The sequence below is a fragment of the Dendronephthya gigantea genome, unplaced genomic scaffold, assembly GCF_004324835.1.
Source record: "Dendronephthya gigantea isolate DGI-Jeju-01 unplaced genomic scaffold, DenGig_1.0 000002F, whole genome shotgun sequence".
Lineage (NCBI taxonomy): Eukaryota > Metazoa > Cnidaria > Anthozoa > Malacalcyonacea > Nephtheidae > Dendronephthya > Dendronephthya gigantea.
Window position 1 is genome coordinate 145,538 of NW_021163012.1, and position 22,933 is coordinate 168,470.

A 22,933-nucleotide genomic window follows, 5' to 3' on the forward strand; every position below is an offset into this window, starting at 1 on the left:
TAACTTTCCCACCAAAAAGGTCAGGATAAATTTATAAAAATAACTTGTTTTTATAAATGCAAATATATTGTATTTTCTCACACTATACGATATTGATTTAATTGAGAAAGCCACGTGCGCCACATGAAATCCGCTAATACTACAATCCCTCTTCTTATCTTCTCTATGAAATTTGATCCAAATTTCACGGTTCATGTCCCACAATTTATGCTCACCAATCAAGTAGCGTTGCCAAGCAAACACCTGCTGTGGTGAATACGAAATTCCCAGAAAACAAAGCAACCTTACCAGGAAGTGAATGACTCGATATAGTTGCCACGTAGATAGAGTTTCAAACATAGCATACAACAGCAATTTAAACCTAGCATACTGCTGCAAAATTCAACCTTAACACTTCAAACGGAACTTCACTTTTTTGGTATGTATTGGAGTATTGGTTTAATGTCATATCTGCAATATATAATCAAGTTAATAGTATTATACATAGTACTTCATCTATAGACTTTCCCACCAGGTAGTCAACTATTTTGCAACCCTGCAGGCAGCAACTAACATACACTGCATCTGTTTGTGTTGTTATAAAACTTGAATGCCTGGAGAAAAATCATATACGTTGTTAGGTTTCATGTAGATTTTAGATGTTACAAATGCGCTTGTTGTATCAAACAGAGGTGTATGGTTTCACTGTAGTAAGGCGGAAGTCTCGTTTTACTGATCTCTTCCTGTAGTATTTCCAAAATTGATTGCACTTTTCAATATATATCGCCATGGAAATACGTAAATTTAACAGCTGCAGTCATTTTAAAATGATTTCAAAACATTGTTTGATTAATCTGGATGATTTTATGAATGAAAGAATTGTACAAACATACATTACCTTAGGAAACTGAGTTTCAGATCATTCTTCTATATATTGATACAGACATATAGTAATCATTCTTCTTCAAGAATTTGACAGAATTCGGTCTTATTTTTCTAAACTTTCAGAGCAAATGGCAGGAAATCAAGAGGAAGAACGTTGCGGTTATGATAAACGTATGTTCGTCGATAAAGCACAATCGTCACAATACCTATGCGGAAAATGTCAAAAGGTTCTCAGAGATCCACTTCAGATCGTGAGTTGTGGACATCAGTTCTGCGGCGCTTGTTTGCCGAATGACGCGAAGTAAGTCTTGCAATAAGAGTGAAATTATAGAAAGAAGAAATAGATAAGGTAGTTCTTTAAATGGCATTGAATAATAGAAATGTATTTTATCATTCATCAGCATAATCCACTGGTAGTAAAATATGAAACACTTTGTTTGAAGGTTTTTTCTCCTTACTTTCTTATTTTTATTAAAACAAGGTAAAAACTCACTTATACAATGACGCCGAAATATCTGTTAGGATAAAATATTCAAACAGCTGGTGTTTTTGAAATAAACTGAGGTCAAAATAAGCAGGTCATCATGTGTAGGGAATATACAACAACAACAGATCCATATCGCTGCAGTATCATAACATAGCCTTTTTTAAACCAGCAAATGGTGAACGTATAACGTTGCTATGGTAGGAAAGGACACAGCACTGCCCCAGCAGGCAGAGGGAAACGGGGCAAGCTGCTCTTACCCCCCCCCCCCCCGAGGCCCCAGCGTCCTACATCCGGCGATAAGTTCAACTGGCCGTCCTTCGAGAAGTGTTTTTGTTTATTTTAGGCAGTTCTTATACCACATTTGAAGAGAGTTCTTTATTTAAGGTTACTAATGATACTTTACAGTTTTTGCCCACAATGTGGCAAAGATGTGCCACCAAATGGAATTTTCCCAGATACATCAATGAAAGGCAGAGTCTTGGCTTTGAGCGTAAGATGTCCAAAATGCCATAAAAAGATAGAAAAACTCCAGAAATTTTTAGACGTAAGTGATGTCACAATGACTTGACATTAATGACATATCCTTGAATTCACAGGCATGACCTGACGTAAAACTGAGTAAAATTTAGCGATAATTTGATGTTTTAAAATGATTTCAGGAACACGAGGAACAATGCCATGGCGACCGCGTGAAATGCACCAATGAACAATGCGAACAATCTGTAAGAAGTGGGGCCTTGGAAAATCATGTACGGAAATGTGAATTCAGGAAGATCGATTGTGAATTCTGTGAGAAAAAAATTATATTTAAAAATAAAGAGGTAAATAATGATGCAATAAAACACAATATATCCACATCTGGTACTTTACGAGATTTCCTGCGTTGTCTAAATCAATTTAGACACACGAAGAAGAAGAATGCCCACGTATTCCCGTGGATTGTCCAAATCATTGTCTACAACAAATCCCAAGAGAAGAGGTGCGTGAGAATGATTAAATTTGAGCAAAAAGAAACCATTAAAGTACTATATAATGATAATAGCCAATCACTTGAAATGATACGAGTAAAACAAAATCACATTTTTATAAACGGATAACATTTTCGTTCCTCTCAGGTGGAATTGCATCAAAAGGAAGAATGTGAAAGAACATTAATTGATTGCTTTTTCAAAGATGTTGGCTGTGAAGAGAGGGTGAGAAACGGTTATTCATAATAAATGACAATCAAACTGCTATTAAGAAAATACTTATTCTCATTTTATTTTAATTAGTTTGTTTTTCATCGAGCCAACATTCAATCGTGGTGTTTTATGTTAAGATTGAACGTGGGAGGATGCGAGAACATGAGGAGGTTATGGTATATGAACATCTTTCACTGTCAAAGCAGGTTATTATCAACCTGAAACAAGAGAAAGAAAGTATGTGTGTAGAAATACAACAACTAAGAGATAACAGCAACCAATTGACGGAAGAAATTTCTGAATTACGAGAGACTGCAGAAGCTCGAGTGAACGTGGTTCATTCAGAGTTTGAAGATTTCAAAAGAAAAGGTCAAAACCAATTAGATATTCTTAGAACAGTGACGGAACAAAACTTCGAGAGTTTATCGCGTGTTGTAGAGCAAAATACGACCTCTCAAGACACACTGATACACACTCAAAGTTCTCTAGCAATCCTTGAACAAAAGCTTCGTGATCTTGATAACAGAAGTTGTTCAAATGAAGCTGAGAACGCCAGGTTAGATGAAGATACAAAAAAATTATATAGAATTAGTTCAGTTCTTTATAACAAATTATCCACGGACATCTCAAATCAAGGACAGGAAATTGAATCAAAGATTGATGATTTACGCAGAGAACAAGGAATGCATCATGAAGCACTGTTGGCACACGAAGCGAAGAGCAAGGAGGACGTATCGAAACTTAAGAACGATATTTCTGAGAACAGTGAAAAACTGTTTACAGTTGAACAAGCTTTGACAGTTACACAGGACGAGATGGCTGAGAATTTCAGCCTCCAATGTAACCAAATGCAATTGGATTATGATAGTCTCAACGATAAGATTACGAAATTTCGAGAGAACGACATCACTCCACTCAATAAAGAAATATCTGAACTGCACTCCTTGATAAACAACGGCGTTCTCACGTGGAGAATTAGCAACGTTAACTCAGCACTAGATAACACTGCAACAACACCTCGAATTGGTCAAACGTTTTACTCCAACGCAAGTGGCTACGCCCTTCAACCGAAAATCTTTTTTCACGGTACACGGCAAAACGACCACGGTCATGTTTCAATTTTTATTCAAATTCGAAAAGGAAAATTTGACCCGATTTTGAAATGGCCATTCGCAAAACGTATCCGCTTCACCTTAATAGAGCAGGAAAGCGCAGTGTTTAGAAGGGATGTCGAAAAGATTCTAATGCCACCCGAGGGTGCCAGGGAAGAAATCCGAAGACCCTCCGAAGAAACAAACAATGGATTCGGGATTTTTAAATTTGTATCCCATGAGGTATTACAGGCTGGAAGATACATCGTTGATGACGTAATGTTTGTTAAGATTGAGGTTCTTGATATTAGGGAAAACGAACAATCAGAAACATTGTAAGAGCATCGAACAATTGGCAACATTGCAATTATAGCAGTTAGTACAATTAGAAGCATTGTAATAGCATCGAACAGTTAGAAACATTGTAATTATAGCACTTAGAAGCATTGTAGTAGCATGGAACAGTTAGAAACATTGTAATTATAGCACTTAGAAGCATTGTAATAGCATCGAACAGTTAGAAACATTGTAATTATAGCACTTAGAAGCATTGTAATAGCATCAAACAGTTAGAAACATTGTAATTATAGCACTTAGAAGCATTGTAATAGCATCGAACAGTTAGAAACATTGTAATTATAGCACTTAGAAGCATTGTAGTAGCATGGAACAGTTAGAAACATTGTAATTATAGCACTTAGAAGCATTGTAATAGCATCGAACAGTTAGAAACATTGTAATTATAGCACTTAGAAGCATTGTAATAGCATCGAACAGTTAGAAACATTGTAATTATAGCACTTAGAAGCATTGTAATACCATGATAATTGTGAACGATACATGTAGAGACGAATAGTAAATTCGAATAATTTTAACCGTTTTGAACTGTGCTATCAAGCGAAATGTGATTTCTTTAGTTTATGAGATAAAGCAATTAAACATGTGCATGATAAACTAAAAGAACGCGTGAGTTTAGTTTTAGAATTGTTTTTCAACATTGTTAATAAAATCTTACATTCGCAAAATATAAAATTATAATGATACTTTAGTGGCAGTGGTGCCAGTAGGACTTGACTTACATTGTGTCCCTCACCGCTTCACCTGGATCTGACTGTCCTTCTTCAACAAACGTTTCATCTATGAGTGCGAAGCATTGATTGCACATGCGCACTGGATCAAGGTAACCAAAATGTTCGAGCCTGGAATTTTATTCAAGCATATTAGCAGATTTTAGTACAACCCCGACAGTATATTGTAGAATATCTTACGTAATACAAACACACACCACAATTACTTATTGTAGAATACTACCTACGATATCTCTTTCTCAGGCAGGCTAGTTCAGAAACAAACCACGATAGCTTATTTTAGAAAACTACCTACACTGGATCATCACGTTTGAGATATCTTTGTCAGGCATACTTAAAACCTCCTTTTGTGACTGCAAGCCCCTTACTGTAAAATGTTGTTAAGAATACTCACGGTGCAAGTTTAGAAGAACAACTTGAACAAAAAACGCGACCACAGCATCGACAATGATGTCGTCGTTTTGTCTTCGAAGAAATTGAATGTTAGGTGCAAAACTGCTACGTGGAATAGTTACTGAGTACGAAATAAAATCGTAAGCATATATTCTTTCTTAGTATGGATTACCTGGCTGAAAGGAACTCGGCATTTCGCATTCATACATCGAAATACGATCTGTAAGAATGTTCAGTAATTATGTCAATCATTTGCAATAAAATACATTTAATTAATTAATTGTTACAATTATTTGAATGTTTCAATGCAAAGTCTAAACCAAACCTGATCGGGAATCCAGGTAAGTTTGTAAAGAGACTTAAGATGAACAACATCTTGAATTTCTTTTTCAACATCCTTTAATCGTTCGTTGGCCTTGAGAAAAGTAATATTTTATGATTGTGAAACGTCGCCCAACATTAATTGTTACCTGCCTCTAGAGAAATTTACCTCGTGAACAGCAAAATGAGCTTCTTGACGAATCTTTGTCTCTTTATTCATGTAAGTTGCCTCACACTAAATCATAAATGAAAATCATTTGAATTGCTGTTAAGAATAATAATAGATGGTGATCATGAGAGATCTACCCGTTGAAGAGCCAACTCTTTCTCTTCATGAAATTTTTCCAGCTCACTGTTAAGACGACAAATATCTTGCTCTTGTTTCTAAAACGAACAGTAAACACGTTCTCTAGACTTACAGTTACTCACTTACGCAATTGAACGCCCGACTGTAACGTTGGCTAATGCACAAACCTCTCTCGTATTGGCTGCAATACTAATGGAGTTCATCAACTTTTTGCATCTTTTTTCCAGTTCATCGTTCTCTTTCTGACATTTCACAAGCTGTTCTTTGATCTAAAAGGATTAACATTTTTCAAAATCACATCATATTGACGAATATAGTCAAATAAAGCTGTAAACTCTAGATCTTCATTCTAGAAATTTTTGAAACTTGACAAACGCTATTGTGTGATATATTTTTCCTCACATTTGCGTGTGTTGAATGTCTCACCTGGGGAGAATCATGTTCTATAAGATCAGTTCTAACAACAGGTTCAATATTTGATTCTCCTCTTCCACACAATTGACAAACTTGGTTTGCTAATTTAGGCTTGGAGAAAACCTGTAAAACAGATTTCATAAAGTGAATGTACAAAATACATACAGAAGGAGTACAATATAATATAATAACAAAGCCCTGAGTTCTTATAATGATCACTCAATTAGTTTGACCCCACATAACTCATATAACTTAATTTGTAATCTCACACAATCTTTTTAGGTACTACAAACATACTCTGTTTAATGACATGGTCTTGAACCTGGCATCGCTGTCTGGTTTTGTCAATATATCATCTACTTTCTTTGAAGACTCATCTCCTAAAGTTAAGCATAGGAAAACAGGAATAAAAATTACTATGGATGCAATGGCACACACAGAGAGTGTCAAAAAAATGCAGTGAGGCAAATTTCATACCATTAATAAAAACTGCTTCTGATTTCTGAACACTGGTGACAACTTTAAGTAAGGTTTTTAAATATTTCCAAGTCTCCTTGTCTTTGGCAAGTTCTACAGAAAAGTTGTGGAATCATGTTAATATCATCTTCTTTCATTAAATTCCACATGTTTTCAAATCATACCTGTGTTAGACTCCAAACACCTGACTGCTTCTTCAACTGAAATCAAACATAAAAGTAATAATTGATTCAAATCATATTCTATGTAAGATCTGACAGGTTATGAGAATAATCTGATAGAATTATCAGATAAATATTTGATTAAACTAACAGATTTTGATAGTTTACCTTCAGCAGCTCTAAGTATTTCAGTGAGTTGTTCATTATGGCCACTTTGTTCAGCAATATCTCCTGCTGTTTCTCCCCGATCTGTCATTGCAAATATAATAGCTCCCATCTTATAGAAAAACATCAAACATATTAATATAAATTAATTGTTCAACACATGCTGAAATATTTTAAAATTACCTGAATAAGAAGATCAGCACATTCAATAACATTCTCACCACGACCATTGCTATATAATAGGATGATAATCAATTATCAATATCAATTAAGCAATTGATCAATGCTACTGACTTATAAGTCAATCAGAAAATTTATAAATCAGAACTCACGAAGCTAAGGAATGTAGTGGCGTCCAACCAAACTAAAGTTTATGAATATTATATTAGTATTCGCTATGATGATTAAACTTTGTATGACTATATATGCATTGACTATATATCAACCAGTAGCAATCTACAGGTGTGCTTCACTGTGTACCTTGTTTGCTGCTGAACAATATGCACCTTTTTCCTAGAAAAAGAACAAATATAAAATTAACTTGTAGAAGTCTTTGTTTATACCAAAAATTATTTCATTACATTCCACGTCATCCATATAGGAACCACCCGAAGGTTCCTATATGGAACAGACTGTAGTGGAAAATTTTTGGGAAGCAAAAAATTCCATATCTGGATCTATCTATTGAGCACTTTCTTATATTTCACAAACCAAACTACATATAAAATAACTTTTATAAATATACTTATATATTTAAGAAATTAATTAATACATACAATGAGCAATGCCATACAAGGAAGATATGCACCAGAAGAAGCAAAGAACAAAGCAGTATTCCCATCTGAGTCTTTATGATTGATATCAGCACCAGCACTTAGGATTGTTGAAACAACATGATGGTCACCTTGAATTAAAAAAACTGGATATTATTAAAACTATCAAATCTTAAGGAGACAACCCAAAAACTATAGCTTACAGAAAATACCTTTCTTAGATGCACTGACTAGAATGTCATTTTTCTTTTCTTGACTACTAACATTTGTACTTGCTAAAGTTAAATTTTCAATCCCAAACTCAGTCTTGCTATTAGTGATGGCTGACAAAGCCATTTGTGTGCTCAGCTCGTCTTCTTTCTGCTTGATGTGACATCTTGTGCAGATTTTAAATGTGTCATAAATGATAACATGACATGTGATACACACAGCGGCGCAACAAATCCGACAGTGTGACCTGGTGGGAAATGGATCTATTTAATACTCAAATTGATACAGGGACATGGTAATTAAAACCAGGGTGATATATTCATAAATTTACTTTAACATACCTTCCTTTAACAACAGGAGTTCCTAAATATTTTTGAAATAATGCACCACATTTTGCACATGACTATACAATGTGATAAAAAATCTTTCAATATTTAACAGACAACAATGTATATGGGACCAAACATGCAAAGCAACATATCAATTATATAATATTCTTGTATATTTGCATAGTGACATCAATTTATAAGTAAATTAGCTTGTAAGTACAACACAAAAGCCTTGCAGTATTTAATACTTACGTGGTGTACCTACCAGCTAATGCTTATAACCATATATAATTAATAATTTCATCATTCATAATCCCATACCTTGCACGAGCAGGATTTAAACGTCCTTTTACAATCACAGCAGGCCTTATCTATAATATTGGACAAAACTTTGAATAAAATAAACATCGCAATTCGTTGATATGGTTCCTTTTTCGACTTACCAATATTGCTGGGCTTTGAAACTGTCAAAATTTCACAACCAATTTCAGGAACTTCGATGACATTGTGGTCCATTTTTGCACAACGAAAACTAAAAAACAAAGCTTTTTATTCTTCACCTTTTATACTGGACATATAACTTTCCAGGAAATGTTAGAAAATATCGTTTTTTTCGATATAAAATAATGTTTTATTTACAAAACGTTTGCATTAGAAAACAATGGAAAACCTCTCAAAGTGTGATATTAAGGGTTTGGAAGGGACTCAAGGGGGCAATAATGGGTATCACTATTCACTTCTATTCACTAAACACAGTAATTGTTGTTGTTCACTTGTTGTTGTTGTGAAGTCAAGAAGGATCTTAGGAGTACACAAGAAAATAACGTAGAATTTCACTGTCTTCACAGATGCATGGGGGTAGATGTTATATAGTTTTATATGCATGAGAAAATGGCCTTTTTGTTATGCCCCCCCCGGTCCCCCACTTTCTAAAAGTATAGCTCTATCAGTTCTAAACTGTTTATCCAAAAGATAGCCATGCATAATTTGCTAAATTAAACCATCATTAAGCATTTTAAGACAGTTTTTGAAAGATTAAGGATGTCAGCAGATTATTAGTAAATAGCTTTCATAATCCGATGTTTGTTCAGTTAAACTTGCTAGACAAAGGATTTGAGCCAGAAATAACATGTAAATTTGAATATGAAAAAAGCACGATATTGCACGTAGTATCATGATGATGAAAACGAAGAATTTACAGGCTCTCAGAAGAAACGAGAGTACTCTGTCTCTGATAAAGCAGTTTTAATTGTATTAACAGATAGTGATCACTGGTTGGCGAAATAACAGTTTTGTCCAAAATTGATACTTTTTGAGGATTTTGTATATTTGTGTTGCTATGGATGATAACTGAGCGTCATGGCACGACCCAGACGCAATGCTGCTTTACCCACTCTGCCATTGCCTGGTAGAAAAAGTGAAGATTCATCGAATTGTGAAATTGAAACACAGGTTAGTTTTACAGGGGGAGGAACAAATCGTAAATGAGCAGTGTATCAATTAGGTAAATTGGAATACTCTTTAGATAACGTTAACACCCCCAGTCGACTACGAAGACGTTACAAAAGGAGAAGTGGAACGATATAAACTTGTTGTGCTTGGGGATGAAGAATGCGGGAAGACTGCTTTGCTGAACACGTTGGTGAAAAGCGCTGATTTTGAGGTATCTTTACAAAAGAGCTACTCTTTATTTGTATAAAACTCTTCACTACACAATAAACGCCAAAATAAAGCATTCTTATTGGCCAATTCAGCTCGTAACAAAAGTTTAAATAAATTACGATTTTGTGGTTTTTCACTTGATGCAGGATGATTTTAATTACGTGGAAATTATCATCGGTATTTATATAACCTGTGGCCTCAACCCCTGCATAGAAAAGAACGACTATAGATCTGAGATCTAGAGTAATTTGATTGCACGGTCTATTCAATTAAAGGTGGATGATTCCTTTGCTACGTTTGATGAATGTGTAACTGACGTTAAGACTACTCAAGAACATGTTGAATTCACTCTCTATGAAATAACAGGTATCTTCATCAGTTTCTTGTTCATGAAATTCTCTGTTTCTTCCACGCATCATAAATCTCTCTTTGCTTTCCCAAAAGGCATGGACGACTACCGGAGTCTTCGTCTTGAGTTATGCAGAGGAGCAGATGTATTCTTGGTGTGTTTTGACATCGGAAGACCTTGTACTCTTCGTAGTGTTGAACGCAAGGTATAGATGATATTGTGTTTCTTTCTTTCTTATCCCAGCTCGTATATGCGTGATTGGTATTATTTTATATTTCAGTGGTCATCAGAGATAACCCAAGAGTTTCCAGATACTCCATTTCTCTTAATTGGATGTAAAAATGACCTACGAACAGACTCAGCTATGTTCTCTACAGAAATACCAACGGATGAGATGATGGAAGATGCTGACAGTGTTTCGCGTGCAAAGGTACAGACACATTTGCTTTTCTAAACCTTGATTGAAAAAAGTGTTTAGTTAGAGATGTTTCTCAATAGATGACAATTCAATCCCTAAACTGAGATATTTACCTTTAATCCAGGCTGAAAAAGTTTCACAAAATATCGGTGCAAAGGCTTACGTTGAATGTTGTGCTAAAACAAGATGGAACGTTGATCATGTTTTCAAAGCAGCAGCTGAGGCTATTCTCACTAAAGACGATCAGAAAACAGAATTACTACATTCAAAACATAATCATTCTGTTTTAAGAAGATTTTCAAGACTAGCCACAGACAAACATCATTCCAGTTCCAAACGAGGCTCTATATTTTCCTTTGTTGTTGGTTCAAATGCTTGACAGATAGTTTGTTCCAAATATATCTTAAAATAATTATTGAAGAGGTGTTTTATTACTTTACTTTTTTACTACAATATTATTCGTTTCAATCATGGATAATTAAACGAATTCATTTTATTATCCATGATATCAAAACGGTTTATATCTATGGATTCTATGGATCCAATTCTTCAGTGATCCAATTTCTTCTTCTTCTATCCCAAGGATAAGCCCGCACGCTAGCACGCTTTGCCTACGAAAAGGTGTAAAAACACGGTTGCCATGTCAACGTAAAACAAACCAAGATGGTGGCCAAAAAATTGTTATCCATTTACGGTTTGTTAAAAAACGTCGAGTTTCATCAGGCTAGCGGAATCGCTGAGGTTAGTTTGAACGTATATCAGTGTATGTAGTATTGCAAGACTGTTGTATATTAAAATCAAAGGAGGTCAGTTGTTTTAAATGCAGAAACATCATTTTTAAAATTTTGCAATATTTTGTTGTGAAAAAGGATTTATACAATCAGAACAAAGATGAATTTCATCCGCCAATTTGCAAAGGAATGTTGGAATACGAGTGGGTTGCGTTCATTGAAAACAAGAGACAGGTATTTATATCTTTGGGGTATAAATGCTTGAGAATTATTAAAAATTATAGATCTAGACTAGTGTCAGTGTGTCACAGCATGCTCTTATAATTTTTATAGAGTATTGGAGGTGAATTGTGGAGTTTCAGTGCAGAAGTGTTGATATGTGAGGATAATTCAATGATTGGTGATTTTGAGATATTCAAGAAATGGATAGAAGCTAATTACCAGCTCAGTGATTACAGGTCAGTGACAGTATAAAGTTCTACCACATTCATTGATCAAAACAAAATTAAATGTGTTATATCATTATAATATAGACCATTACCCTTATGGCATGCAATGGCCAAAGAGAAATATAAAACCCATTTACTTGAATCCAAGGTAACATTTTGTTATGTTTGCATAATTGCATCCACCTGGATTTCTCAGAATAGGAATGAAAGAATTTTTCCACTTTTCTATAGCACAACTTTGTTTTTCTGGACATACAAGTCTCATCAGAATCAATAGGGAGACTACTAATAGAGGTATCTACAATGTTTGATTCAACTATAATTCACACTTTTGACACAACTGATACTTGCTTACTTTTCATTCAGTTATACAGCGACAAATGCCCAAAGACATGTAGTAATTTCCTAGAATTATGCCATGGAGCATTGGTAGCAGATGAGAAAGCAGATACAACTAAGAAGCTTACATATAAACAGTCAATCTTTCATAGAATTGTACCAAATGGTTGGATACAGGGTGGAGGTATGCTTATAAGATTCAATCACTATTTTTAAGAAATAAGTAATAATTTTCTATGGTACCTTGTCACATGTATGAACTCCTAATTATTCTCACAAACATTTAAACTTTTTTTTAGATTTCATAACCCAAAAGGGTATTGGAGGTCAATCAATATATGGCGCACTTTTTGAAGGTAGAGATACATATACATTTAAGGCAGGAATTTCCTGCAAGTAAAAATATTTACTGCCTTTTGTTATATATATACAAATTGATCTACTCTGATGACAATCCACCAGCATCCTGATCCTGCCATCAGGTGCTAATATCACCTTCCTCCTACAATCTGAGATAACTCTCACTTTACTCTAGATGAGAACTTCTCTGTGCCTCACAATAAGCGAGGGATTGTTGGCATGGCAAACAAAGGGAGACACACCAATTCATCTCAATTCTACATCACGTTGCAACCAACTCCATGGATGGACACAAAATATGTTGCATTTGGGTGAGTTAAATTAAACAAGAATTGTGGTGTTTAGGTTCATTGAAGATAAAAAGAGTTAAGATATCAAGTATATACACTTATAATACAATTAATCTCATGTAAAGATTAATTTTTATCTAGGCAAGTGATAGAAGGAATGGATGTACTAAAAACACTTGAAGAACAGGAAACGTATAACGAGAGACCAAAACAAACATGCATGATAGTTAATTGCGGAATATTTGATGTTGAAAAGCTATGGTCATAATTAGACACAAATATTAATTTATTGTTGACAGTGTCATCAAATTAAAATTGCAACAAGGTCATCTAAAATTAATTTTGGTTACCAAGGCAAACTTGGTATTTTTATGAAACATGCGAAGTTGTTCACAGCAGTTGTAATATAACTTTCTTTTTTTAATTAAATTTTAAACAGTATGTTGTTTTTTCCAATCAATATTTTAACATGTGTGAAAGTGTCAACTTTTCTGATTTAAATTGTCAAAATAAGTTTTTTTCTAATCCTGTCTACATTCTGAAAAAATCTTTTAATCATCCCAATCAAGCATGAAAATCAATACCTTTCTTGACATATGCTGATTTTTACATTTTCACTGAAGTTGAAACATCTGATCTGCCCAGTAGCCTTGTCAACCTTGACAACCCATGAATTATCAAACAAATATTTTATGGTTAACTCCAAAACACACAATGAAAATGTAGTTACAATCAAATGTTAGGCATGTGAGCATATGTCTACTTAACATAAACTTTCTAGCAACAAAAAAAAGGAAAGGCATAGTAATATATATTTGCATGTAAATGTTTTGAAGTAGATGTAAGAGTGTTCTTATCAAGTCTTTAAAAGGAGTGTTTTTGGTATAGCACTTTAATATTGTAAGGATTTTATGGCAAGGAGTCTAGCAGACACTTTACAGACACATCAGATCATTAATTTTTTTCAATCTGAAACAATGCCAGGCATTTAGGGATAAAAATAAATCAAGTTAATTTTAAGCCAATCTAACAATTACTGGGAAATCTTTAGGTGGAAGCTTTTTTATCAGATATGAGATTCCCTGGTAAATGAGTTTTACATGAAATCTAACAAGATCAGAATAGTCAGGAGTTGAGCGATGTCCTGGTGGCTACACAGTTTCAATATCAAACAGCTGTTGTATTAAGACACCACATAATTAGGATATCTCATGATCTAGCAATATTTTTATTCAACTCAGTATATATTATTTAATGCAAGAGATATTGATTACATATAATTAGTTTAATAATTGTGAAACTGTAATTCAAGCTCTGAATTCCTTACTGGTAATGTCAGGACACATTTATAGCAACTAAACTGAACACAAGCTTGAAGTTCACTACTTTTGGTTATTCAACAAATGGCTGTCTTTTAGATGTGCTTCTTATAAAAACTTATAAAGGAATTCCTACAAATGTTTACTATGTACAAGCCGTGGTTTCTAACAGTGAACAATCAATATGTACAATACAACTTTATGGGGGCAAATTGTTTCCGATTTGATTATGTCATTTCCTAATAAACCTTTGGCCCAAAGCCACATGTAGTGCGTGTATGATCACATATGACTGTAAAAGGCATGTTTAACAAAATATTGTGTATGAAAAACTAAATCACACTGTGCGTCATTCGCAATGACCAATATAACGAATATGAACTGGTTTAAAATTCTAATTTACCTCAATATAAAACACATGAGATATCTCTATACATATATAATATAATTTTTCAATAATCTATGAAGATCCATTGCACAAAAATAATGGAATTTAAGAAATAAACACATTTACCGGTAAGAGAATTAAAACAGTGGAATATTCCACACTCAAACTAATTGCAACATTTTGAAGAACAATCACGCGATCGAACGTTTTCAAAATTTGTAAAAAGTTCCGAACATTCCACAAATATTGAAAAAGGAGCGTAAATGTCGAAATTTCATCATGTTCAGCAATACTGCAGCCACGCTAAAATGTCTCCCTAGTCTTTACAAATAAATAGTATTGTAATTGTCCATGAAAAGCTTCCGACTGTCACTACAACATCCTAATAAACGCAAAGTGGCTCTGTTCAATTTCATCATCATTGCACATACCGTTTGAAACCCTCGACAATCTCCTTCTCCGAACATTTCGAGTCTTGGAATGACTCGTCTAAATCGCCTGCTTCGATGTAGCGCTTCAACGCGGCAAGATCGTCCGGTATTTCAAACTTTTTGTAATATTTTCCTGCGATACGAATATAGAATAATTTGGGCAACAGTTGACAATCGGGAATAGTGATTTCATCGCCGCTTAGGAATTGACGCTCGTTATCCGTAAGAAACTGGTCAATTTTCCTTAACTCGTCAAGAAGCTGCTTCAACTTTGGCTTTTCGGAATCGCCTTTGGCTTTGAGGTAGAAGATAAATTTCTGGAATACATCTAGCTGGACCTTGTAGGCCTTTGGATCTTTACTTCGTAAGAACGGTTTAAATTTCTCTTCCAAATAAGCCTCGATTTGTGGTGGATCATCAACGAGTATACGATCCCCAGCAGCCGTGTAGGTATGAACTAGAAGCGGTAATTTCAAGCTCTGATCTTCTACACCATACTTCAATAGAATATCCTTCTTGTAGACTGTGTCAACAGGCACAACCTTAGCATTAGGGATTTCTTTCCTTGCTATCATAAACATGAAACGATGACTGAATATATCCTCTCCAAATTTTGATTCCTTGTCGCCTTTGATGACTGGCCCCTAAATGTACACACATTGCACGTTTATTATCAAGTGCTGTGGAGTTGGGCTCAGAAAAACACACACAGACAACAGTTAGAGGCTTGAATAAAATGCGTTTATGGAACTTAGGAAGTAAGCTTACCTTCACAAAAAGCAATAGCTCTCCACTCTGGTCGTTGCTCATTTTTATTGCGATATAAAACCAACTCTTTCGCTATCAACCAGCACTTCAAATTGAACATCAAGCTTTAGACAATGTTCGTCCCGCCCTAATCACGCATGCGCACGATTCAACACAAAGGGCTTAAGAAAAGCCTTTGGTTTCCACAGCAATCACAAAGTGTACTGATCTCAATGAAAGGGTGTAGCGCTAAGTTTGACTGTTAAAATAATTATTATAACTATTCTGGTATATTATTTCCGGTAGGAAATATCCGGTACCCGCTTGATCATTATTTTTCAGGATAATTTTACGTTCGTCTTTACGTGGCAAATTTACTAATCATCGTCAAATCAGAAGTGGTTTTTTCCATACCTAGTTGACAAACATACAATGTTGCTTTACAGAATTAATACCCTTGTTGGTCAAATACTTTGTACGGTGCTATTTTGTTCCGTTTTCTTTATACATTGCACGAGTGGTAAGTGACTTTCGAATGTTCGAAATATTTGTTCGAAATTGATTGATTGATTGGTTGATCGTGGTTTAGAATGTTTTTAGTTATTGGTGGTTTTGATTGTTCTTGTGGTAGTTGAGAACTGTGTCTTGAAAAAATACACACTGTGATATTCAATAGAATATGACTTTGTGCAGGTTGCTTTAAGTAGAAACATTAATAATTAATCAAACTAAATGCAAAAATGCTCTCTATATGACTATTGTAACAGACCAATGAAGACACATATTATGCACAATTTCTTACACTTGTTGACTAAAAACTAATAGTAATACTTTATGTACAAACATTTAGGATATTGACTTGTTGATGAGTTTAAACACTGTAAATTCTTGCAAATTAAAGAATGCTGCACCTTTATGTGGATTTCTTAATGTTTTAAATATTATTTTAGCCACTGAAACTCCAACAGCAACAATAATACCATCACCTACAGTGGTTCCAAAACAACTAGGTAAGTACATATACTGTTGCACATACAAAACAATTCATGTAATATATTTTCTGACCATATACTATCATGTGAACATTATTGGTAAAGAAAAGAAAATGTAAGTCAATGCCAGCCTACAGCATAGGCAGCCCAAATTTGTATGATGATTTTATTCGAGATTTTAGTGCCTTCTTGATCTTTTGGGGAAATTCTCTAGAAATGCCCTAGTAATGATATAGCCATGTATCCATGATCATTCATAATCCTCAAGTTCAATGTACCATGATGGAGTAATTTTATGATTTGTGTGTAATTGTGGATTTTATAGGTAATTCCAGTGCTGCAATCATTGTTTCAGCATCAACAGGCAACTTAACATCATTCAACGCACCATCGATAAATCCTAGTGTGGTCATTTCTGGTTCTTCTGTTATTACCTCTGCAAGACCTGTCAAACCTACTGCAAAACAAATGCCGAAAAAGTCTGGAAGGAAATTCGATGGTCTATCTTTCTTTGGTGGAATGATTCTGGGTGCTGTAATATGTATTATTCTATTGTTTGGTGTGAAGTATTACCAGGCAAAGAAAAGAAGCTACCACTCATTATAGAACTAAAAATTATTGAAGACAGATCAGTTAAAAGGCCAAGCTAACAGTGTGGGCCTGTTTTGCAATGTTTCAGAAGAACATTTGTAGATTTTATGCCATTTGCATTATGACTCATCAAGAATTTATCTCATACAGAGTAATTTGCAACAAAGATTAGTCAGTAATTTAACATCCTAAATTATCTTTTTAAATATCATTTCTTGATTGTAGCTGTAATGCATGTTTATGTGCAAGTAACGTATGTCATGTTATTATTATACTGCATGTACTTTATTATTATAAAGCATGTAGGTTTTTGCTACTGACATGAAAGTAAATTAATTATGACTTTCTCACCTGAATTTACTATTTTCCTTTTTCACGGAAATAATCAGCTAGAGTGATTGATGGAAGACATGTCTTAAACTCTAACACCAGCAATCTTTGGTGTGCTTTTTATGCAGGGAACTCAACAAACATTGATATTAACAAGAGTTACTGACAAACAGTTTTGTTTATCCATAAAATGATCTGGTATTAGACAGAACAAGGCACATCTAGGTGCAATGCAAGCTAATTAGGGTAATAGAAACAAAAAAGTAAAAAAACAACAACACAGGATTATCATGCATAATAAATTAAATTTAACTTTGAGATGGTTGATTGTAAGCTGATGGATAAGTTAAATGAAAAATTATTTGTGACCACACAGTGATTTTACATTATTTGCCTTGTCAACCTGATACTTACCAAGTTTTTCTACAGCTTCAACACATACACTTGGATACATTTCTTGAGTATAAGTAGCAATCAAAATCAGTGTTGATGTTCGTACAAGAATTACGCCTTTTGATTCCTGTGCAATATAAAAAGCAAGAGGTTTGTATCAAAATATGCTTTAATAAACAAGTAGCAATGGGAATTATTCAGTTCACCTGAAGTCAGGCAGACTGGAGGGACATGTCGCAGCTCTGGGAAGCTTTCATCCAATTGGATAATGCTTTCCTATCCTTTCTAAAGAACAAAGCTATGCTATTGGTTGAAACAGAAATGTATTGTAAAGTTCAGCCAATGGAAATCATTCTTGCGAGGAGCTGCAACACTACCCGCACTGGAGGCAAGGTGCAGCTGCCCCCACCATCCTTTGCTTACAATAATAGCACTATGTTAGCATATAGCAATACAGTCACCAATTCTGGCAATTCATCCTAATTTTAATCTTAGACTGTGTTATGATTACTTATGATCTCATTTTTGAAAACTAATTATGCACCTGCTCTTGTGTGTGGGAAATCCTACAAAAATACACGTTTATAAACCTTCCTAACGTTTAAAATATGGACTAATTCAAACCTGTTTGGCATAGATTGAAAATTTATCAGCACGGTAGCAAACAAATGTGTCTTCACCGATTTTAACGCCTCGTTCCCTCGTCTCAGAGGGTGATTTGAACGCGTCTAAAAATGCATTTACTTCTGTCGATGTTAGCTGAAAATATAAGTAAAGTTACAGATTTCATTGAGAAATATTTTTATATTTATGTTAATACTTATTTTGAGTCAAAATAGACTTAAAAACTTGCATAAATGAATTTTTCAAATACTTACAACAAATCCAACAGAACTGGCCCGGACAGATGCATCGTTTCGACGAATTAAAGCACAATTTTCAACATGTCCCGTCGCTATAAGCGAGTCATGAAGTAGGTTTTGAAGTTGGTTCATTGCCATTACTTCATTTCATAAATTTTAAAACTTTTTTTCGTGTTTATTTGTCAAAACTTTAAAACTTATTATGAACATTCCATGGTAACATTAGCAGGAGTTTTCCCGCGCCGGATCTCAACCAGGGGGGGGGATGAACGATAAATTAAACGAGCGAGATTGGGACGAATTTCTATTATAAAAATTTAAACAATTTCTTTTTTACAAATAAATCGTCTTCCTACAGTACAAACATCGGTTCCCCATTGTTCACGATGGATCATTAGAGCACAATTCACATTCCAACGTGGTTCCCCTGTCTTCCAATCATTATATTTCATACGACTGTCATCCACCCAATAAAAGTCACCATCAGCAGCATGGTAATAGGCACCTGCAAAGAATATGGTTTGAATACCCAGGCAGACATTTAGGAGTATTTATAGTTGAAAAAAAAGAAATGGCGAAGAGTCTTTCTGTACTCTTGCCAACTTCGCAAAGGAATAAGTAACTGAGGTAATTGCTAACACTTATGGAGGGTGAGCAACACCTGGGGGTGACACTTACCTAACCAATAATAGACAAGATGTATGTTCTTTGATTTAAGATAGCTTCGAATACTGGCTTCTTCCGGTTTTGTTTTTAACGTGAGTAGATCTGAGCCTTTCTGGAGACACGTTTTCCTTGCTTCAAACCACGAAACAAGTTTATTGTGAGCTTTATAGCATGCTTTGCCAAGTTTAAACCAACCTGAGGGACAAGTGGCTAAAATAAAGGAATAATAATGAATATTAGACCAAACTTAATTCTTTAACATGATCTCTGAGCTGTTCTTCCTCCAGATAACAAAGAAGGAGGTATACTTACAACATTTGCGTCCATAACACGCCAGTTTTTTTAACGGTTTAGTAGACTTAGAACAATATTTTGGCTGAACTTTTACAAGATCTGATTTAGCGCAGAATAATTCACGATGTTTTGTTCCTGAACCACAATCAGATGAACATTCTGACCAATCTTTGCTACGCCACATGTAAGGAAAATCTGAAGAAAAAGAAGTATTCAAGGCCTTGTTATACGATTCAATCTTTCATGCAACTTGCAATACAATTTTACATTTGATAACGAACTACGAAACTTGGACGTTTCTTATAGTTATTCTTCGAAGCCTCTTCACTAATCCTCATCTCATAAAATTAGAATTATTTTGCAGGTTGCAAGACAAATTACATCGTGTAACAAGGCCTTTTCTACGGCTACTTCCTTGTGTGTGTGTTTACTATTGTGTTTCATGGTAAACACCTGTCATACTGAAACATTCATTTTTATGTTGGTAAACTGATTCATAATCATCTTCACCTGCACATCCATACAAGACATTCACTTTCGCTGCGTCAGCTGACGTCACGTGCTTACGTTGCCCTATTTTATCCCTATATTTGTCATTCAAAGCCTCCAAAGTAGTCAGATATCCCATTTGATCCTCAGTCAGCTTTGCGAAGTAATCTTTTCCATAGTGCATGATGCTCATATAGTCGTATTTTATTGACAATGTGTTGGCGGAGAAATGACGATATTTCTTGAACTGGTCCTTTTTACCTTAAATAACAAGTATTGTTACGCATTGTGCCAGGTGGTTGTTTACTCAAAGATGAAGATTCCAAATTAGCCATTCACCTACTAACCTGGCAGGATATTATCCCAGTTAACCTTCACAAAGCCATCACGATCCTCGCGAGATTGTTCGTGCCATAGTCCTAGTGCATGGCCCCACTCATGGATAAGACTTCCAGCAGGACATAAATCACCCACTCGGATTGGTTGATAGCGACCAATTCGACCAATAGCTGAGGCGCATCTAATTCGAAAAGAGAATGTGAATCAACGTTATACGTTTTGATAAGGGACTATCTGAGTGTGGACGTTGAAAAGACCAGCTTGCTGGAAACGAAATCCACCCATGGATGACCCTTAACGAAACTCCAGGAGGCTAAAGGCTTAGAAATAAGAAGATTGGGAAAGCTTAATTCAATCACCATACCTTCTGCTCAAAGGATTTCGTTCACGAAAGATTTGTACCCAGTCTCTGTGATTTCCTCGCGGAACAAATTTGACACAAGTCATCTGTTGCCACTGTTTGATTCCCGCCAAAAACCGTTGAGCAACTTTCGTTTTAGCTGGAAAGAAACCTCCAAACAGTTAAAATGTTTACTTATTACTAGTCAGGCAACGTGTTCTCCAGATTCGACTTTTGCTGAAATATCCAGTCCCATAGAAGAAAATTCCCCAGTTCAAAATGCGGTGAATATCCGGCTTATATAGGCCATACGTTTTGCTCATCGTAGACTACTAGAGATGTCTTACCTAATTCAGGAGGAACATAATATGGCACCGTGTTCTCAGGCCATAGTACCATAGCAGCGGAAGTCTCAAGGTCGACTCCATCGTGGTATAATGGTCCATCTGGGTTATCAATCAAAGCCTTTTGAGCTTTTGTTAAAATAATATCATCTTCAAAATCCTCGCTGTCTGAAAACGATTCTCCTAAATATAAAAAACAATATCAAATCAGTTCTACATTTCTGAAGTTCACAAAGCCTGTCTTAGCCAGGATATTAAGTGGAAATGTTCGAGCAAGCATACCTGTGAGTTTATAAACATTCATTGCACCAACTCCACCCTCGCCATTGCTACACTTGCTTGATCTACCAAACCTCCTATAAACATGATCCTTATGTTTGCTTGCAAAACATTCTCCTCTGTTGATCAACGCAAATATCTTGAAACCTTTGTTCTTCGTAACTGCTGCACATTTCTTGATCGTATTTAACCTAAATTAAGACATGTCAGTCAGGTTAAGGCCCAATTCTAGCTGAAAAAGTACAATAATTTTGTTAAAGGTTTTGTTTTATAGTTACACTGGATCAATAAGAGATGATTCTACAACAAAACGAGAGCTGATCAAGTTTTATACCTCTGCCAATACAGTCCGTCCAGCTCATCATGTAAACCTTCCAAATCTTCAAAATATTTTACGTTCGCTTCGGCTTTCCAGCAACCCAGTGATTTGTAATCATGATCAAAATCTATAAAAAAGAGAATGAAGAATAAAGTGATATTGCCGAGAACCTCAACACAGCAGTCCAGTATTGACAAAGCTCAGCAACAAGATGCAGTGATTTAAGTTTGAACTAGTGTCAGTCTTGGACAGTCTTGGATGATGTAACACGAACTCTTTTTGTAGAAGTGATCTTTTCTTTCCTGTGGAGATATACATATACAAATCACAGCAATTTTTTTGAGTCCATAGACCGTTGTTTACAAACAAGAATGATATCCCTGCAGTCAACTTAGACGAAATGAAATGAGAAAGGTTTCACATGGATGATTTGTCAACAATTGCTTTGCAGGTACAAGTCTATATCACGACCTTTCTGTAAATAAAATGAAAGACAATAGTCTACTTACATACATGAAGAGAAGACGAATTACTGTAGTTCATGGTTAAACTATATTCACTAACGATAAGCAAATCCTGAACGTATATAAACATACCTATTTTTGAAGAAAGTGCATGAAACTTTCCTGTTTTCTTCCATTTTGATTCCTTGGATAACACCTGCTCCGTGAAGATGCAAGCGAACAAGACTCGCGCAAAAGCGAAATATTTTAATGGAATCATGATTTTCTTGTGTTAAGTCGATCACTAGAGTTTATTATAGTTTCTTGGTTGTTTTAACAGATAATTATTCATTCTGCTGAACATAAAATTGAAATCGTAATGACGTCAAGGCTGGTTGATGCAAGACACCGAAAAAGATATTACACACACATAACAAGCTAACAAGATTGATTTCACGAGTGGATCTTGAAACTTATAAATGAAACTTTGAGCAAGTGTGATGGAAA

General features: G+C 35.0%; 9 protein-coding genes across 11 annotated transcripts; 4 read left to right on the forward strand and 5 right to left on the reverse strand.

Moving 5' to 3' along the window:
* Positions 1 to 2,134: 2,134 nt before the first annotated feature.
* On the reverse strand, positions 2,135 to 7,176 carry LOC114536360 (RUN and FYVE domain-containing protein 2-like). 2 transcript variants are annotated; one of them, XM_028557731.1, is made up of 14 exons: positions 7,133 to 7,136; positions 6,953 to 7,033; positions 6,788 to 6,823; positions 6,624 to 6,716; positions 6,444 to 6,526; positions 6,159 to 6,269; positions 5,900 to 6,001; positions 5,732 to 5,809; positions 5,595 to 5,660; positions 5,430 to 5,519; positions 5,277 to 5,324; positions 5,106 to 5,176; positions 4,703 to 4,822; positions 2,135 to 2,306 (listed from the first exon to the last, which is right to left on the reverse strand). In XM_028557731.1, the coding sequence occupies exons 5-14, from the start codon at positions 6,456 to 6,458 to the stop codon at positions 2,300 to 2,302; spliced, it is 708 nt and encodes a 235-aa protein (XP_028413532.1). In that variant the 5' UTR covers positions 6,459 to 6,526; positions 6,624 to 6,716; positions 6,788 to 6,823; positions 6,953 to 7,033; positions 7,133 to 7,136; the 3' UTR covers positions 2,135 to 2,299. The 2 variants fall into 2 exon arrangements, with proteins under 2 accessions (XP_028413532.1, XP_028413526.1); XM_028557725.1 differs by having other exon boundaries at positions 2,136 to 2,306; positions 6,953 to 7,061; positions 7,133 to 7,176.
* On the forward strand, positions 2,905 to 4,081 carry LOC114536377 (TNF receptor-associated factor 4-like). The gene has a single exon (XM_028557738.1). The coding sequence runs from the start codon at positions 3,216 to 3,218 to the stop codon at positions 3,960 to 3,962; it is 747 nt and encodes a 248-aa protein (XP_028413539.1). The 5' UTR covers positions 2,905 to 3,215; the 3' UTR covers positions 3,963 to 4,081.
* Positions 7,177 to 7,277: 101 nt separating the features above from the next.
* On the reverse strand, positions 7,278 to 8,989 carry LOC114532912 (ankyrin homolog). The gene is made up of 7 exons (XM_028554501.1): positions 8,705 to 8,989; positions 8,583 to 8,632; positions 8,274 to 8,335; positions 7,935 to 8,179; positions 7,726 to 7,853; positions 7,430 to 7,462; positions 7,278 to 7,313 (listed from the first exon to the last, which is right to left on the reverse strand). Exons 1-7 carry the CDS (start codon positions 8,775 to 8,777, stop codon positions 7,278 to 7,280), a joined length of 627 nt encoding a protein of 208 aa, XP_028410302.1. The 5' UTR covers positions 8,778 to 8,989.
* Positions 8,990 to 9,378: 389 nt separating this feature from the next.
* LOC114536492 (GTP-binding protein rhoA-like) lies at positions 9,379 to 11,107 on the forward strand. The gene is made up of 6 exons (XM_028557841.1): positions 9,379 to 9,713; positions 9,787 to 9,924; positions 10,199 to 10,289; positions 10,368 to 10,477; positions 10,553 to 10,702; positions 10,815 to 11,107. The coding sequence occupies exons 1-6, from the start codon at positions 9,621 to 9,623 to the stop codon at positions 11,067 to 11,069; spliced, it is 837 nt and encodes a 278-aa protein (XP_028413642.1). The 5' UTR covers positions 9,379 to 9,620; the 3' UTR covers positions 11,070 to 11,107.
* A 225-nt stretch (positions 11,108 to 11,332) lies between these two features.
* On the forward strand, positions 11,333 to 13,301 carry LOC114536341 (probable inactive peptidyl-prolyl cis-trans isomerase-like 6). The gene is made up of 9 exons (XM_028557708.1): positions 11,333 to 11,431; positions 11,560 to 11,655; positions 11,755 to 11,879; positions 11,955 to 12,018; positions 12,102 to 12,164; positions 12,237 to 12,393; positions 12,509 to 12,565; positions 12,745 to 12,880; positions 13,001 to 13,301. The coding sequence occupies exons 1-9, from the start codon at positions 11,354 to 11,356 to the stop codon at positions 13,125 to 13,127; spliced, it is 903 nt and encodes a 300-aa protein (XP_028413509.1). The 5' UTR covers positions 11,333 to 11,353; the 3' UTR covers positions 13,128 to 13,301.
* A 596-nt stretch (positions 13,302 to 13,897) lies between these two features.
* LOC114537786 (chloride intracellular channel protein 1-like) lies at positions 13,898 to 15,893 on the reverse strand. Its single transcript, XM_028558882.1, has 2 exons — positions 15,766 to 15,893; positions 13,898 to 15,641 (listed from the first exon to the last, which is right to left on the reverse strand). Exons 1-2 carry the CDS (start codon positions 15,805 to 15,807, stop codon positions 14,985 to 14,987), a joined length of 699 nt encoding a protein of 232 aa, XP_028414683.1. The 5' UTR covers positions 15,808 to 15,893; the 3' UTR covers positions 13,898 to 14,984.
* Positions 15,894 to 16,057: 164 nt separating this feature from the next.
* Positions 16,058 to 17,677, forward strand: LOC114537796 (sialomucin core protein 24-like). Its single transcript, XM_028558894.1, has 3 exons — positions 16,058 to 16,264; positions 16,695 to 16,754; positions 17,062 to 17,677. The coding sequence occupies exons 1-3, from the start codon at positions 16,177 to 16,179 to the stop codon at positions 17,340 to 17,342; spliced, it is 429 nt and encodes a 142-aa protein (XP_028414695.1). The 5' UTR covers positions 16,058 to 16,176; the 3' UTR covers positions 17,343 to 17,677.
* On the reverse strand, positions 16,273 to 19,143 carry LOC114537805 (profilin-4-like). Of its 2 annotated transcripts, none has more exons than XM_028558914.1 (5): positions 18,929 to 19,143; positions 18,675 to 18,809; positions 18,072 to 18,177; positions 17,679 to 17,716; positions 16,273 to 16,730 (listed from the first exon to the last, which is right to left on the reverse strand). In XM_028558914.1, exons 1-4 carry the CDS (start codon positions 19,049 to 19,051, stop codon positions 17,688 to 17,690), a joined length of 393 nt encoding a protein of 130 aa, XP_028414715.1. In that variant the 5' UTR covers positions 19,052 to 19,143; the 3' UTR covers positions 16,273 to 16,730; positions 17,679 to 17,687. The 2 variants fall into 2 exon arrangements, with proteins under 2 accessions (XP_028414715.1, XP_028414707.1); XM_028558906.1 differs by lacking the exon at positions 16,273 to 16,730 and adding an exon at positions 17,146 to 17,190.
* Positions 19,144 to 19,215: 72 nt separating this feature from the next.
* On the reverse strand, positions 19,216 to 22,730 carry LOC114537762. Its single transcript, XM_028558859.1, has 10 exons — positions 22,580 to 22,730; positions 21,999 to 22,110; positions 21,668 to 21,855; positions 21,389 to 21,568; positions 21,066 to 21,201; positions 20,710 to 20,882; positions 20,384 to 20,623; positions 19,892 to 20,068; positions 19,592 to 19,789; positions 19,216 to 19,418 (listed from the first exon to the last, which is right to left on the reverse strand). Exons 1-10 carry the CDS (start codon positions 22,704 to 22,706, stop codon positions 19,231 to 19,233), a joined length of 1,719 nt encoding a protein of 572 aa, XP_028414660.1. The 5' UTR covers positions 22,707 to 22,730; the 3' UTR covers positions 19,216 to 19,230.
* Between the last annotated feature and the right edge of the window lie 203 nt (positions 22,731 to 22,933).

Excerpts from the sequence above, each read along its gene's own strand:
- LOC114536377 (XM_028557738.1), top strand. The coding sequence starts at position 3,216 with ATGCATCATGAAGCACTGTTGGCACACGAAGCGAAGAGCAAGGAGGAC.
- LOC114536360 (XM_028557725.1), bottom strand. The coding sequence starts at position 7,061 with ATGGGAGCTATTATATTTGCAATGACAGATCGGGGAGAAACAGCAGGA. Across the intron at positions 6,002-6,158 it reads TAGAACATGATTCTCCCCAG|ATCAAAGAACAGCTTGTGAA; the intron begins GTGAGACATTCA and ends TAATCCTTTTAG. Across the intron at positions 5,810-5,899 it reads TTGCAGCCAATACGAGAGAG|AAACAAGAGCAAGATATTTG; the intron begins GTTTGTGCATTA and ends TGTTCGTTTTAG.
- LOC114532912 (XM_028554501.1), bottom strand. The coding sequence starts at position 8,777 with ATGGACCACAATGTCATCGAAGTTCCTGAAATTGGTTGTGAAATTTTG. Across the intron at positions 8,633-8,704 it reads TTCAAAGCCCAGCAATATTG|ATAAGGCCTGCTGTGATTGT; the intron begins GTAAGTCGAAAA and ends CCAATATTATAG. Across the intron at positions 7,854-7,934 it reads AGTCAGTGCATCTAAGAAAG|GTGACCATCATGTTGTTTCA; the intron begins GTATTTTCTGTA and ends TTTTAATTCAAG.
- LOC114536492 (XM_028557841.1), top strand. The coding sequence starts at position 9,621 with ATGGCACGACCCAGACGCAATGCTGCTTTACCCACTCTGCCATTGCCT. Across the intron at positions 9,925-10,198 it reads TGAAAAGCGCTGATTTTGAG|GTGGATGATTCCTTTGCTAC; the intron begins GTATCTTTACAA and ends ATTCAATTAAAG. Across the intron at positions 10,703-10,814 it reads ACAGTGTTTCGCGTGCAAAG|GCTGAAAAAGTTTCACAAAA; the intron begins GTACAGACACAT and ends CCTTTAATCCAG.
- LOC114536341 (XM_028557708.1), top strand. The coding sequence starts at position 11,354 with ATGGTGGCCAAAAAATTGTTATCCATTTACGGTTTGTTAAAAAACGTC. Across the intron at positions 11,880-11,954 it reads TACCAGCTCAGTGATTACAG|ACCATTACCCTTATGGCATG; the intron begins GTCAGTGACAGT and ends ATTATAATATAG. Across the intron at positions 12,881-13,000 it reads ACAAAATATGTTGCATTTGG|GCAAGTGATAGAAGGAATGG; the intron begins GTGAGTTAAATT and ends ATTTTTATCTAG.
- LOC114537786 (XM_028558882.1), bottom strand. The coding sequence starts at position 15,807 with ATGAGCAACGACCAGAGTGGAGAGCTATTGCTTTTTGTGAAG. Across the intron at positions 15,642-15,765 it reads AGCTATTGCTTTTTGTGAAG|GGGCCAGTCATCAAAGGCGA; the intron begins GTAAGCTTACTT and ends GTGTACATTTAG.
- LOC114537796 (XM_028558894.1), top strand. The coding sequence starts at position 16,177 with ATGTTGCTTTACAGAATTAATACCCTTGTTGGTCAAATACTTTGTACG. Across the intron at positions 16,265-16,694 it reads CTTTATACATTGCACGAGTG|CCACTGAAACTCCAACAGCA; the intron begins GTAAGTGACTTT and ends ATATTATTTTAG. Across the intron at positions 16,755-17,061 it reads AGTGGTTCCAAAACAACTAG|GTAATTCCAGTGCTGCAATC; the intron begins GTAAGTACATAT and ends TGGATTTTATAG.
- LOC114537805 (XM_028558914.1), bottom strand. The coding sequence starts at position 19,051 with ATGGCAATGAACCAACTTCAAAACCTACTTCATGACTCGCTTATAGCG. Across the intron at positions 18,810-18,928 it reads CCAGTTCTGTTGGATTTGTT|CTAACATCGACAGAAGTAAA; the intron begins GTAAGTATTTGA and ends TTATATTTTCAG. Across the intron at positions 17,717-18,071 it reads TGAAGCTGTAGAAAAACTTG|CTGATTATTTCCGTGAAAAA; the intron begins GTAAGTATCAGG and ends CAATCACTCTAG.
- LOC114537762 (XM_028558859.1), bottom strand. The coding sequence starts at position 22,706 with ATGATTCCATTAAAATATTTCGCTTTTGCGCGAGTCTTGTTCGCTTGC. Across the intron at positions 21,569-21,667 it reads GAATGTTTATAAACTCACAG|GAGAATCGTTTTCAGACAGC; the intron begins GTATGCTTGCTC and ends TTTTATATTTAG. Across the intron at positions 19,790-19,891 it reads GTGTTATGGACGCAAATGTT|CCACTTGTCCCTCAGGTTGG; the intron begins GTAAGTATACCT and ends CCTTTATTTTAG.